The sequence below is a fragment of the Ischnura elegans genome, chromosome 10, assembly GCF_921293095.1.
Source record: "Ischnura elegans chromosome 10, ioIscEleg1.1, whole genome shotgun sequence".
NCBI classification, from domain to species: Eukaryota; Metazoa; Arthropoda; class Insecta; order Odonata; family Coenagrionidae; genus Ischnura; species Ischnura elegans.
The window spans coordinates 94,850,490-94,864,183 of record NC_060255.1 but is presented as its reverse complement, the minus strand read 5'-3'; the positions used below and the strand labels follow the sequence as shown (position 1 = coordinate 94,864,183).

At 36.7% G+C, this 13,694-nt stretch overlaps 1 protein-coding gene across 1 annotated transcript in view; it reads right to left on the bottom strand.

The window, feature by feature from the left end:
- Positions 1-691: 691 nt before the first annotated feature.
- LOC124167202 overlaps positions 692-13,694 on the bottom strand; it is a 142,172-nt gene continuing 129,169 nt past the window's right edge. The window contains exons 3-7 of the mRNA XM_046545045.1: positions 10,404-10,527; positions 6,819-7,027; positions 4,215-4,407; positions 2,212-2,378; positions 692-1,131 (exon numbers count right to left, since the gene is read on the bottom strand). Of these exons, the coding sequence (XP_046401001.1) occupies positions 870-1,131; positions 2,212-2,378; positions 4,215-4,407; positions 6,819-7,027; positions 10,404-10,527 (955 nt within the window). The 3' untranslated portion in view covers positions 692-869. The remainder of the gene's footprint in view (positions 1,132-2,211; positions 2,379-4,214; positions 4,408-6,818; positions 7,028-10,403; positions 10,528-13,694) is intronic.

Sequence of the window (13,694 nt, the reverse complement as noted above, 5' to 3'; positions counted from 1 at the left end):
TAGCTTCCAGGCTCGGTCTCTATCAAATGCATTGTCGACACCTATTTTTTTCTCCTTTTCGGTTTGGGTTTGTTTGTTCTTGTTTTCCTTTTCGGTATCTAACTAGATTTCAGGAGTTAAAATGTAATTTATCCACTTGATACAATTGCATTTCGTACATAGGCTTTAGGCAATGTATGACCGGTGAGAGCTCACACCGCCTGCTGGCTTACACATTTATTATGGCTTTTTTCCGATGACTTCGAAGATTTAGCGAATTGCATGTTGCAAAGTGGTACACACTCACCCCCTGCGAAACACGTTGGATGTTGCTCGCAGGGATGTATATGTGGACGTTTATTCTTAATATGTACTGCAAAGATATTTGTAATCGTAAGAAATGGCATTAAAAAGTTGTGAATTTGATAAATCATATCGCTGTGATTATTTAAATCTCGACTAAATGGCCTAATTTTACCTTGTCCCTCATTGTAATTCGGATTTCTGTTTCTACCTTCTTATGAATAACGTAGGCAACGTATACTCGTTCCTTAGAATGACCGCAGCGCCGCCATCAGATTTTGGTGGCCATTATTTGAACTAATCTCCGTATTTAATTTTAAATTATGAATATAAATCGATTTACAGCTAAAATTATATTGTAAGTGGTAGAATATTGTATTGTCATCCTGTTCTGAGTTATCCTGAAACTTTCAGCTTGATAGCTAATCGGAAAACGGGTTAAAATTGAGTTGCCAGATCTGACCCGGACAAGATGACAAACAACAGAGCGAGATTATAAATGTTCTCCCAATTCATTCAACCGTTGCTTGGAGCAACACTGCAAACAGACTTTTGGAGATAATGGTACTCGTATACACGTAGTCCACTCAGTCGAACATGTCCTGTCTCGCGTGGTTGTTGGCTTCGCAGTTGTTTTCCATGCCCGGGGAGAATTGGGGTCCCATGGACCTGGAGTCTGCGTATCGGAAGGACGTGGTTCTGGTCCTGGACGTGGTCGACAGGGTCCGCCTGCCTCCTTCCAGGGCCGTCGCCCGTCCGCCGCCAGTCCAGCAACACCTGCACAGCACCCTGATGAAACTGGCGCGGAAGCTCTTCGACATGAACCCGTACACGATGGGGTTGATGCAGCTGCGAAACGAGCGAAAATTCGGCATCAATACGATTCATACATTTATCCGATTTTGGCACATTTGAAATATGCAGAGTGTTTCAAGAGGAATCTGCAATACTCCAGGAAGTTAAAAAAGAAATTTATTTTGCTCTTTCCATTTATATACTTAGTTCTTGTTTATTGTAAGTTATTGTCACATATATTTCATAAGGATAATGTTTCAAAAAATAATATATACTTTCTTTTGTTTTCTGGCCTCCCTTGAATTTAATTTTTAAGATGGTAGCTTCCATACTGGTTTTTTATTTCCGAACCGTTTTTATCCAATTTTTTATTAACCATTTTATTTTAACCATTTATTTTAACCATTGAAGCTACCTGAAGCTCCATTAATATGGTGATATTTAAAAAAGTGTACATTCAAGGTTGGAGTGATAAATTCATTAATTCATTCAAGTGGTAAAGGAGATAATTGAAAGCAATTTTTGTCCTATAAACATGGAGTCGCACATACTTAGTTACTGAACCTTGGCAACGCCAAGAGTTTTGGATGCACTTTGCAGTTGCCATGAAATTTGTTCTTATTGACTATCCAGCCTTCTCGACATTTTATTCAATACTCTGGATTTACAAGGGCATTAAAAATTGAGATTTTTCGATTATAGTTGTCTTAAACAATTAATCTCAAAATGGATGAGCATTGTTGATACATTTAATTAAGCTTTAATTAAGTAATAAGCAATCCTACGGCAACAATATTCTATTTAAGAAAAAAATTGCTATCATTTATTAGTGTAAGTACAACAAATTGAGCCAAGTTTTGTTCTAATAAAATTGTTGGAAGTGAAGTAAAATGTAGTGGCGACTGTAATAATTAACTTGACCTACTTATTTGCTTAATCGAATGCGTGCGAACAAAAACTGTATACAACAAGTGACTCCGTACGCAATCACGTGCAACGATGCCTTACTCTTTTCACCAAGGGTGCAATTCGCCAAGGAAAGAAATCATTCGGCTTTGATTTCGGGTCAGTTGTTCATAGCAGGATATTGTTTCCACCAAAATTGACCAGTATTCGTGATTACGTCACACGTACCTGTTGAAGTAGGACATGAGGTGAAAGGCGTTCCCCATGTGTCTCCAAGAAGAGTTGGAATCCCTTAACACGGGGAGCACTTGGTATGCCGTCATGACATTGTCAATGAGAACAGGTGCCCAGCAGATGACAAAGAGCACCACCACGGTGACCAGCATCTTTATCACCTAGGAAACATCCAAAGCAAACGATTAAGGACGATCAGCCATTTCACACGAGCAAAAATTATGTTAAAATATGTTTTGTCATTTTTAATAATAATTTTTCACGAATTAAAATTATCATATCACCAAAACAGAAATGGAATAAAAATAGAAATTACATCACCAATAGAACGCATGCAGTATTTTAAAATGTCTGTCTACCGTCAACGTTTAAGAAAATAAGTATTATAAGATACCAATTCGGTGCAATATATCAATAAAGCCGTAAATCAGCAATAAAAATGAGGAAAAACACAATATTACTTAGATCCTGGCAAGCCCAAGCGGCTATTCAGCAGCTGTTCCCTTTATATATTGTTTTTTATTTGTTATGTAGCTTTTGGAAAATATTTTATGCATTTGATTACAAGCATTCAGAAACAATAATAATTCTATGAGTACCTATTCTTTCATTAAGAGTATTCTTTATTTCTCACTTCGTTTAATCAATCGTAGCAACTCTTGTTTTGAAATTTCAAGAAGAAAAGTATACTCGACTTCGAAAGTCCGAAAATATATATCGGACGTAAGTAGCACACGAAAAGGCTAAAAGATGACACCACTTGCGACGCCAAAAAAAAAACGGCATAGTCCGCTAAAACCTAAAATTAACACATGTTTTTCCATAGAAATCTCAACAATTTCTACATATTTTTAGTAAATAAAGTAGTGTAGGGTATAAAAGTGTCGTAGAAAGGCATTTGCAAGTATGAGTGATGCAGGGGTCCTCTCCTCCGAATATGCCGCTGGGTTCGACCGCTGGGGATGACGAATGCAACGTCGTGTCTATGATGTTTGGCGTGATTGATTATGCATTGATGTTTGAATTGTATTTTTATTTGTACGAGTATTTGTGTTGATATTGGTGTTTTGGAGTTGAGGGCGCTATGGTGATGGGGGAGTAAACAGGGGATTGTTAGCAAAAGAGCCATTTTGGATGGAGGAGAGGAAATATAGCTCTAAGGATTTTAATTGATTATTATTGTCTAGAAGAAAAAAAAGGTTGCGACATCACACGAAAAGGTATTCGGCGCCCACGTCGACTAAATCCGTGGTTGACTGTTACGTATAGTTACAGCAAGCAGAAACCCCAGGCCAAGGGCATTAGAACGAATTATCGGATTTAAAAACGATGTGATTACATCAGTTTCATGGTAGCGCTTCCTGTCGGCAGACTTCTGAACTTACTGGCCTCGACAGTAACTACCGAAACTAATCGACTCCAGGCGCAAAGCCAGGATTTAAGCCTTGGGGAAGGGGGGGGGGGGGGATTCGGTGCAACTAATACTGGGGGGGGTATGGAATACGGGAAATGCGGGTGCCCTCCCCCAGAAAATGTTTTAGATAGATGGTTCAAAATGACGAGTTTTACGGTTTTCTGAGGGATATTTTAATAATCCTTACACTATTCTATTAGTAATATTTATCCAATCAAGTATGATTGATTAAATTTTAAAATTCCTCTGAGTTCTGGGGGGGGGGGGTTATCCCCCAAAACCCCCCTCGCTGAGCCACTGCTCGACTCGACATTCGTAATCCTACTTGAAGGAATTGAGTCGAGTAGTTGGTCGAATTTTCGAGTACTCACACATCCCTACATGTTAATGGACAAAAAAGCTTAAAATTGTCTCCTGAAGTATTCTAGATTCCTCTTGAAACACCCTGATACCCGAATTTTGTTTCCATTGGTTACCGTGCCGCACTTAACAGCATTATGGACCACCGTGGCGCCGCCAAGATCGAATTTTCACTGTCGGCGCACTTGTCACGCGTTTACCTAGAAAGTTTTGGATACTTCACCTTTTTGACCGTTCCACTTTCCGTGTCCGATTCTTCCGAGTTCACTTGCATCCGTGGCGCTCGGAATCTCCGAGAGCTGTTCGCAGAATTTATCTTCTTGCTCGACATGCGAAAACTCTCTGAAGTCACCATTGAAGTGCTGTCCGGAGAGGCTCCGTTGCAGCCTAAAGGGCCGCTCACGGGTGGGTTTATCCTGTTGAAAGAAATAACCACCGTAAAACAAATCATGCAACTGAAAAGAATCATAGTTCTGCTATGAATTAAACTACTAAAATTTTGAAAACACAAAAAACGCATTTCCCTGGAATTCCGAGAGAAGGTTAAAATTTATTAACATTTTACTCATCCTTCACGTATAGGAAAGTTTGTCTATAACTCTAGCATCTGTTAGACAGACGGTTTACTATGATAAGCGCTTGTAATTAACTCAATGGAGACGGAACGGAAACAAAAAACCTTTCCCAAGTATTACAGATCCTGACTCAAACTTGAGTCCTCGGTATACCTCGCAGTTTCCAATCTTAGACTCAAGTTGAGTTTGAGTTAGGATTTCGTATTTTGTAACAAACTACCACTTAACCCACTTGCCCTAGAGTAATTGTGGTATTTTCAGTGGTGAAATTTAAAAAATAATACCTTTACCTACCTAAGCTCTTTTCGCTCATTGTCTCCTTCTCATCGAAAACTAATGTCAGATGGAAAAATGGAGGTGGAATACTTGTAAATGGTGAACAGGCTTGGTGTGTCTCCACAGTATAATAATGATGAAAATATGAATACTATGATACATCCCAAAACTTAAAATTTAAAGCAGGGAGAAATATTCCATCGAAATATCAAGGCCGGAAAAAACGATCGTATGATTCAGGCTCACCGGCAAGCCATATTGGTTTTACCGAAAGGTCACGTGACTTTTTTGTCAGGAATTAAACCTAAAATTCAATTACATTACTTCCAACGCATTTTTTATCTTTTAATTAAACACCATTTTGAGACCAATGCATTTTAAGACCATGAAAAAATTACAAAAATCCTCTTTTTCGGTTAAATAACCGCACATTTTTATCACTTATATAAAATAATTAGTTTCTCCTCTCCCACTTAAGGCTTCGTCAGAGTTTGAAGGTTATCCAATTAACCCAAATTTAATTTACCCGAGAAATAATTTTTGTGACCAACGGTCCGCGAAAGCTCCGATCAGTTAATTAAGAAAATTGATATTTCGAAGGTAAAATCTACGCATACACCATACTGGCACATGAGGGCGACATCACTGCTATCGCTCACGTCACTACTGTTGGGTAAATCGAATCTTATGGCTGTAAATAATTCAATGCATTATTTATATTAAATTTTTACTTCACTTTTTGATATAATACATGATTTTAATTATGAAAATATTAATATTCTGAACCAAAAAAATATTATTTTATTATTTTATTTCATTCTACAATCATAATACCATGCCTCGACTGTAGCCTAAGTCAGGCATCACAATATTTGAGGACAGAATTTCCCAACATCAATCACCTACAAAAAATAAATTACAACCACCTGCCCTCGCAAACCTCAATTTAAACAATAGCCGTACTTTCGACTTTGAAAATATCAAAATGTTGCATATTGAAATATAATTTATCAATAATATTATTTTTTAATTTAATATTAATATTTCTAACACCAATAATAGTTGTAACAAAAGAACAGACAGAAAATTTAAGCAAAATGTAATATTTTTTGATAAATCAAAATTGATAGGTAACTATGGTATTGTTTTAGCTTAGTAACCACAAACAAACAGTGCAGGTGTGCGTGGAAATCCTAATTTCCTTCCCTTTATGTTAATTTACCATTTAATTTGTTTTGATTATACTATAAACTATTGCGAAAAAAATTTAAAACCCTATAATTATATCTCAAAATTACATCCATTTTAATTTCAATCCCTGAAGAAGTAAAATAACTTTCCAATACGTCGGCAAAATCTCATAAAATGTTTCGTGTTTACGTTTGCAGGAGGAAAATTCAATGATTTAATGAACGATTTTAATTTTCAATTAAATTTTTTTAATGCCGATCGGTGAGAGATGCGATCGGCCTAAAAATCGACCGAACGATTGGAACGAAGCTAAAAGAACACCGAAGGTTTTACAGATTAGCGCAACCAGAAAAGTCGGCCGTGGCGGAACACAGCATTAATGAAGACCATGCTATTAGATGGGAAGATGCAAAAATCCTTTGCTAACGTTACTGGGACCGCATAATTAAGGAAGCAATAGAGATCCGCCTCAATCCCAAAAATTTCATTCGCGACACCGGCTTTCATCTTAGCAATACATGGAGGCCAGTAATCAGCTGTATAAAAAACATAAGAGAAGAACGTGAAGAATTTCAAAAGACCTACAGCCAATCGGACGACACCTGAGCCGCATTGTTGTCCTCGGTAAACGGTCGTATCGGTTCAGTGTGAAATTGGACTTCCATAAAGTAACACAGCCTTGAAGATGGGAGACAAGTCGTCTCCCGAAACGTCGGCTTACATAAAAGCATTAACCTGGCTGAAAACCCGAGAAATATTCGTCATTCAATGATTTTTTCCCTCACCCTTTCATGCCGCCCGTCATGTGGTATCTCCTCCTCATAACTTTCCAGATCTCCCCACAGATGGAAGCATAGGCGCTGGCCATGACGCACGTGGGCAGGATGAGAATCAGGAGGAGGAGGTAGACCTCGTGGAAGCGCCACAGCTCCACGTTGTCCAGGTCTCTGAAGCACCAGTATGCGCGAATCTTCACGCCAACGCTCATGTGCACCTGATGGGATAAGGAACTGTCTCGTCAGGAAAGGCATATGAAATGCGAACCTAAGAATAACACAGGCCAACAAAAAAATTTTGTTTGAAAACTTTTTTTTATTTTTATAGCTGATCTTTGCAGATTTTTATGTGCCGAATCTAAACCTGGCCTTAGTTTTTTTGTATCATCCAAGATTTAACTGTGCACACCAGTGAGGTTGCTAGTGACTCCATAAATTGTGCGACCAATGACAGTGTGGATTCTGTTAATGTTAATTTTTTTCCTGAACTTCCCTTATCATATTAAAAGTCATCGCGGTCACAAGATTACATACGTCATTTATCTCTAACTGTATAATTACTGAATGGTCTTATTGCAGAAATGGTTATGAATTCCAGACTCAGCTCTCCTCTATTTTTAGACTGTCACAACAGTCCAAAATTATAATTCACATGACTGTCATAATGAATCAGTCATTTTTTAGGTTCCTACAGAATTGAAATGATTGTTTCCAATGCTATTGGAAATGCCAATTGGCCTCTTTAATTTCACGCGTGATTCTAAGTAATATGTATTTAATATTTATTCTAATACCCCTATACGATATACAGGGAAATCAATGAAACACTGTGTTACATCATAAAATTGTTTGCATTTAATGTTCACTACATCGTGATAAAATTGTTTGTATTTACTACAGCGTGATAATACGGGGTTCACTTGTCAACTGAAATTGGTCTACATTTTCCTTCCATTTTTTCCTTGATGCTTCTTGAGTAGCTATTTCTGCGACGAATCGCTTGCTGAACTTCTCGGTGAAGTACCAACAGTAATCCCCATTATCTTGGTTCATTAGACCTACTTTTTCAATTTTATAATAACTATAAAAAAGCTGTTAAATTCTAAAAATATTGCTTGATTTCATAGATTTAACTGTAAAATGTGAATAAATGGTGGGTGATACAACTTTAAAACCATCATATTTGGTTTCAGCAACTTAATAAACATAAGAATGAGGTATTTTCAGTAAAAAAGTTTTTTCACTGTTTGCCTGTGTAATCTATGCCCATACATATTCACTATTACTGATCATAAGCATCTTGGAGTTTAGGTCAAAATGATGCAAAGCTTTAATGCGGACGTTTCGGTTTATTTATAAACCATCTTCAGGGCTTATTTTTGCACAGGGTTGTTTATGAAAAAACTAAGGAAAAAAACAAAATATAATAATATACTATCTTATACATAATATCCCATCCGGAATGCAAAATAAAACAACCCTGTGCAAAATAAGCTCTGAAGATGGTTTATAAATAAACCGAAACGCTGGCATAAGAGTTTTGCATTATATTGACCTAAACTCCAAGATACTTATGATAATTAAAAAATAGAGGCCAAGACAAGGAGTAAAAATATCTAATTCACTATTACTTGATTGTTCAGATTAGCCAAAATAATAGTTAAAAATACCAGTTTGAAACAAAGAACGTTTCACAAGCGTACGCAATGCAAAGGACCGCGTAGTTGGACATGAATGTACCTTCCCTACCTCTTTTTCTTCGACATTCCACACTCAAGCTAACTCATACATCTACATCTAAATAATACCCTTCAAGCCACCTCTAGGGTGTTTTGGCAGGGACTGATCAATCACCAGCATGCAGGAGAATTCCCAAATGCACAGCACACGGTCATAAAAATGGTACTCATACTAAGAAATTATGCGTCCACATTCATACAACCGCAAAACTTGCCAACTGCTCATTAAGACAATCCACCTATGAAGCCATAACATACAAAAAAATACTGTTAGACATACTAGGAAAATTCAGGAACATGTAGGAATAACAAAGTTAATAGGCTAAACTTCAAGTCAACTAACCAATTAGTCAGTCCTAACGCAGCCATTATAGTATTATATCTATCAGTCCGATCTACAATATATCTCCTTTATTTTATTTTTATGACCTGATTCACGCCGATATTCTCCCAAGAAAAAAGTGGCTTGTTTTTTAGGCCGCGGTGAAAGTCGGAAATAAGTGGCAGCACCTACACTTCTCCCTGGCAGACGACGTTATGGCATTGAATACCGTGCAAATTATGGAAAAATCTGTTGAGAATAAGTTGGATTCCAGCGAAATAAGGCCAAATCTTATTATTTAAAAGTCAATGAGCACTCTTTCATGTGAACTGTAAGAGCTAACGCAGGGATTTTAACACTCCTGTACATTAATATTGCGAATTATATGCAGGTATATGTCGTTCCCTTAGGCTAAAAACTTGTAAGTGCTAAGGACGCCTTAAAGCAATGGAGTACATACCGGAAATTATCTACGACATTAGCGAACGGATTCTCATCACAGTAAGGTGATGTTTACGTAAATAACGCTACAGTCATAAACTAAATATTTGTCACAATAGATGCACAGAACAAATTTCTCAGATTAGCCAATAGATGAGAATAGAGTTATACTAAAAATGAATTCATTATATCTATCTTATTAAAGGTTTGGTTCAAAATGAAAAGAAGTAAATACCCTCTGCATTTAAGTAATTTATTCAGGTTTGGGAATACCTTTGAAACATAATGTGTAAATATCTTCTCAATACAGGGAAGTGGTAAACTCCATAAAAAGGGTAAATGACCTGATCCACCGTAGTACGTTGGCGTCCGAACGATACGGCGAACTTCGTCGGAAAAATTAACCGCTCGTGAATTGAAATAATAGTTTTTGTCTGGTTTTCTGTTTAGGGTCGAATAAAGGCACGCCCGGCACGCTCGGCAGACGTCAATTCGTTTGTCATTTGTTGCTGCACATAGTCTCATTTCTTTCGTAGTTCGGATGGGCGGTATCCACTGCAATTTTTAATTTGCAATTTTCTGCAGCGTGACAGGCAAGTAATGAGCTTGCTACGTACGCACTTTATAATCGCAAATTATGCACATTTGTTGATTAACTCTTGCTTTATGTTCGCAAAATAAATTTTAAATTAACTTTATATATAAGGCTAGTCAGGCGGCTGTTGATTTGAATTCCATTGTTGGGAGAGCCGTTTGAATGATGTAAACGTCTCTTCCAACAATGGAATTCAAACCAACGGTCGCCTGACTAGCCTTATATATAAAGGATTGCAGCTCTGCCAATTAACTCCGTAATAATATTACCTATACACTACAACGTAGCTTAATTGAGTCGAATCTTAAAACGACCTACATTTTGGAACTATTTCTCACCAAATGTTGCCAGATGATAATTCGCACATTTGTCGGGATGAAATTTAGTTTCTTAAAATATCGTATAATAAGATCATATTTACTTAAGTTCCAGCAAGTAAGCTGTAAGTGGTAAACTTACGAAATAAACCAATAAATAAAAGCGAGAATGTGTCTCACCTGGACGAATAGTATTGGCACCGCGAGTAGGAGGGAGGCGACCCAGATGGCCAGCACTATCTTGGTCGCCTGTCCCACGGTGCACGTGTACTTGGCCTTCATCGGGTGCACGATGGCGTAGTACCTGCAAGAAATAACAGGGAAGGGGTCAGAGATGGGAATAAAATTAAAACGCCTATCTGCAATGAAACATGAGTGTTATGATACAAAAGCGAGAAGAATAGGGTAGTTTCTATCATCAAAGAAAACGAAAGGCATTGATTGCGATTCGTTACCCACCATTACTGTATTCATAATATACTAATTATTTGGTTTTATAATTCCCAGTTTAGACGAATGGCAATGTTCAATTTTAACTGTATTTGAAAAAGGCCATATATGCGATATTTTTCATGTCGCTTATGGAGGACATATTGAGCATCGGTAACACGAATATTACTGAAGAGGATCCTCAAGTCGGCCTCAAAATGTGCCCTCAACCGCGGCGCATTTAAATGGGTTTACAGAAGTCGCCACTCGCGTCGCTGACGGGCAAAGTGATCCGAGTTTCACGGGGTAATTAGGTATAATTAGGGGCATTGACCGAAATTCATACACATAATGATGTGATCTTTCAAATTAATTACTTTTCAATGCTATTTCTCGCAATTACAAAAAATTACATAACAAAATATTGGAAAAACTGGATCGCATTGCACTCATCACCGCGCCGCGGACATTTTTGAAAACCGATTAAGATGCGACCGAAGTGGCAACAACAACAATCAGCCTTCTATTGGATGGAATGGGCCTCTTCCATGCAGTCCCCTCGATCTGTAATCTAAACTTGAGAGGTTCGTAAATGTGTGAGTAAATTTTCATATTTTTATGTATTAACACTTTGAGTGCCGGCTGCTAAATTTAAATCCCTACCGAAAAATCCAGCCATTTTCACTATATTCGTACATATTTTAAAACATTAGCATCAAAAATATATTTATATCGATGTGCATTTAAATAAAAATGGACTTTGCTCTTCTTTACGAATGTGTTGAATAACATTTATTGCCAATTGTTAAATATATAATTTAACAACGAAAACCAACTGTTTTTGAAAAATAAAAAAGTTGCAATATATGATGTGCCATAACATGCATAATAATTTTTTAATACGCTCAATTTGAACTATTTAAAGCATGGAAATCATAAAAATCAAGCAAAGCATTATAAATCCTGGATGAAAAATAGGGTCAATGCACCCTCAACGAACGGTTCATTGTCCCAAAGAATTTTCACACAAAGTGGCGGTAGCTACAGAAGACTTTTCGTCCTCAAGACATATAGTGAACTCTTTTTTCCATCGAGAGTTGATTTTTGAAATAACAGAACCACTAAACAGTAAACTGGAAAAGTACGACGGGCGAAATATTACGGCTTCACGCAAACAAAGTCAATAAAATATAAATTCGTATTATTACGTCCATGGATATCTTCAGAAAGATTAACAAGGCGTAATATTACGTCCATGGCACGCAAAGTGTTAAAGTTTAATAAATAAATGCATTGGAAATACGTACATTCTTTTTGGAACACCCTCTGTTTATGGGGTGATGCATAGATACAGAGCTCAAGATTTTCTTTAAAATTTCTTGTTTAGATTCATTTTTTAACAATAATTCTGCCAATTTTGTGCAATTTTTTCGAATAAAAGTTTTTCTCCTTAAGGCCTGGTTACACGGTACGTTATCACGTACAAGTTAATGTAGTACGTTTGCGTGAATGATTTTCGTGGACAGGAACGGAAAATGTACGAATGCATGAACCAAATTAGGACAGCTTCTATTTTCCGTTCATGGGGCCGATTGTGTAACTTTACGTTCGAACGTAACGATCCGGTTCCCGTGGATTTTAGATCAACAACTCGAAAACAATTGAAGGAGCGATTGTGTAACTTTACGCTCGAAAGTATTCCGGCTCTCGATCGAAAGCATCTCTTCGTCAACACATTACTTGACGATAAGGCTATCGAATCGTTCGCAGGTGAGGTTTGGGATGGAATTTAAATGTTTATTACCTTTCATGGCCACGTTGTTTGTCCTTTTTTTGGGATTAAGTGAATTATGCAATCAATTATATTCATAAATCGCAGTGTTATGTTGTTGATGACGTGAATTTGTAGTGAATTGACATAAATAATTGCAATTTGTGCGTATTAGTTCACTATGGTATAAAGATGAGCAAGTTTACATTTGCTTCGCTGTGTAATGTGTGTGCATTTGAAATTAACTCATGTGGAATTAAGTGAATTAAACATTCTATTTAATTTATACATCATTGTGTTATGTTTTTAATAACGTGAATAAGTAGTGAAATTACATCGATAAATACAATTTGTACGTGTTAGTTTACTATACGATACAAAGATGAGGACGTTTACAATTGCTTCGCTATGTAATGTGTGTGCAATTCAAATGAAATTATCCTTTTTGTATGCTTGATTTAAACGTGGTTCCACTATAGTATATTAGGTAAATTATAGTTGTGCTATAATACATTGCCAAAATTATATTCTCTACGAGGTTTAATTTAATTCGGAACGTCGGGCGGTTATTGACAAGTAAAATGATTTAATTTATGTTCTCAAATAGTTTATTTTAACTTCTCAACGGCCTCGTAAATTAAGTGGAAATTATATGTTTTTACGTACTTCAATTAATGTCTCTGATGCGATATGGTTTCCTCAAAAAGGGTAAATTTTTTGAAGTGATATTCGGGTGTTTGAGACGAGAGGAGATATCAAAGATGACTATGCATATTTGCTTTTTCTTTCAAGTAATGGGTGAAAGGTTTGTGATGATGAGAATGTTTTTGATTGAGAATATTAAGGTACTTATTTATTTCATGAGTTACGTGCTTTTTTAACTGTTTACCTTACGACTATTATTAAGACGTCGTACTAATTCTTACTCGTCAGTTTTTATTTCTTGCAAATATTCAATATTCTGCGGCATTGCTCCTTGCAGACACACAAAGGCGAAGACGAGAGCCTATCACTATCTAATATCCGTTCATATATTTGATCTAAATGACTTTAGTCAATTATAAATGATACAAGTTATTATTTAGCGAATTGCAAAAGTAACGAAACGGAGACTTACCGCGGCATTTCTAAATAGTCAGCGATATCTAAGTAAAAATTACTTATCCCAAATATCAGCTACGCTCCAACGAAAAGGAGGAAAGGAAATACTGAATTGAAAGAGATTGATTTATACGCAAAGTTAAATTCTTTCATTAATATAAACTTAATTG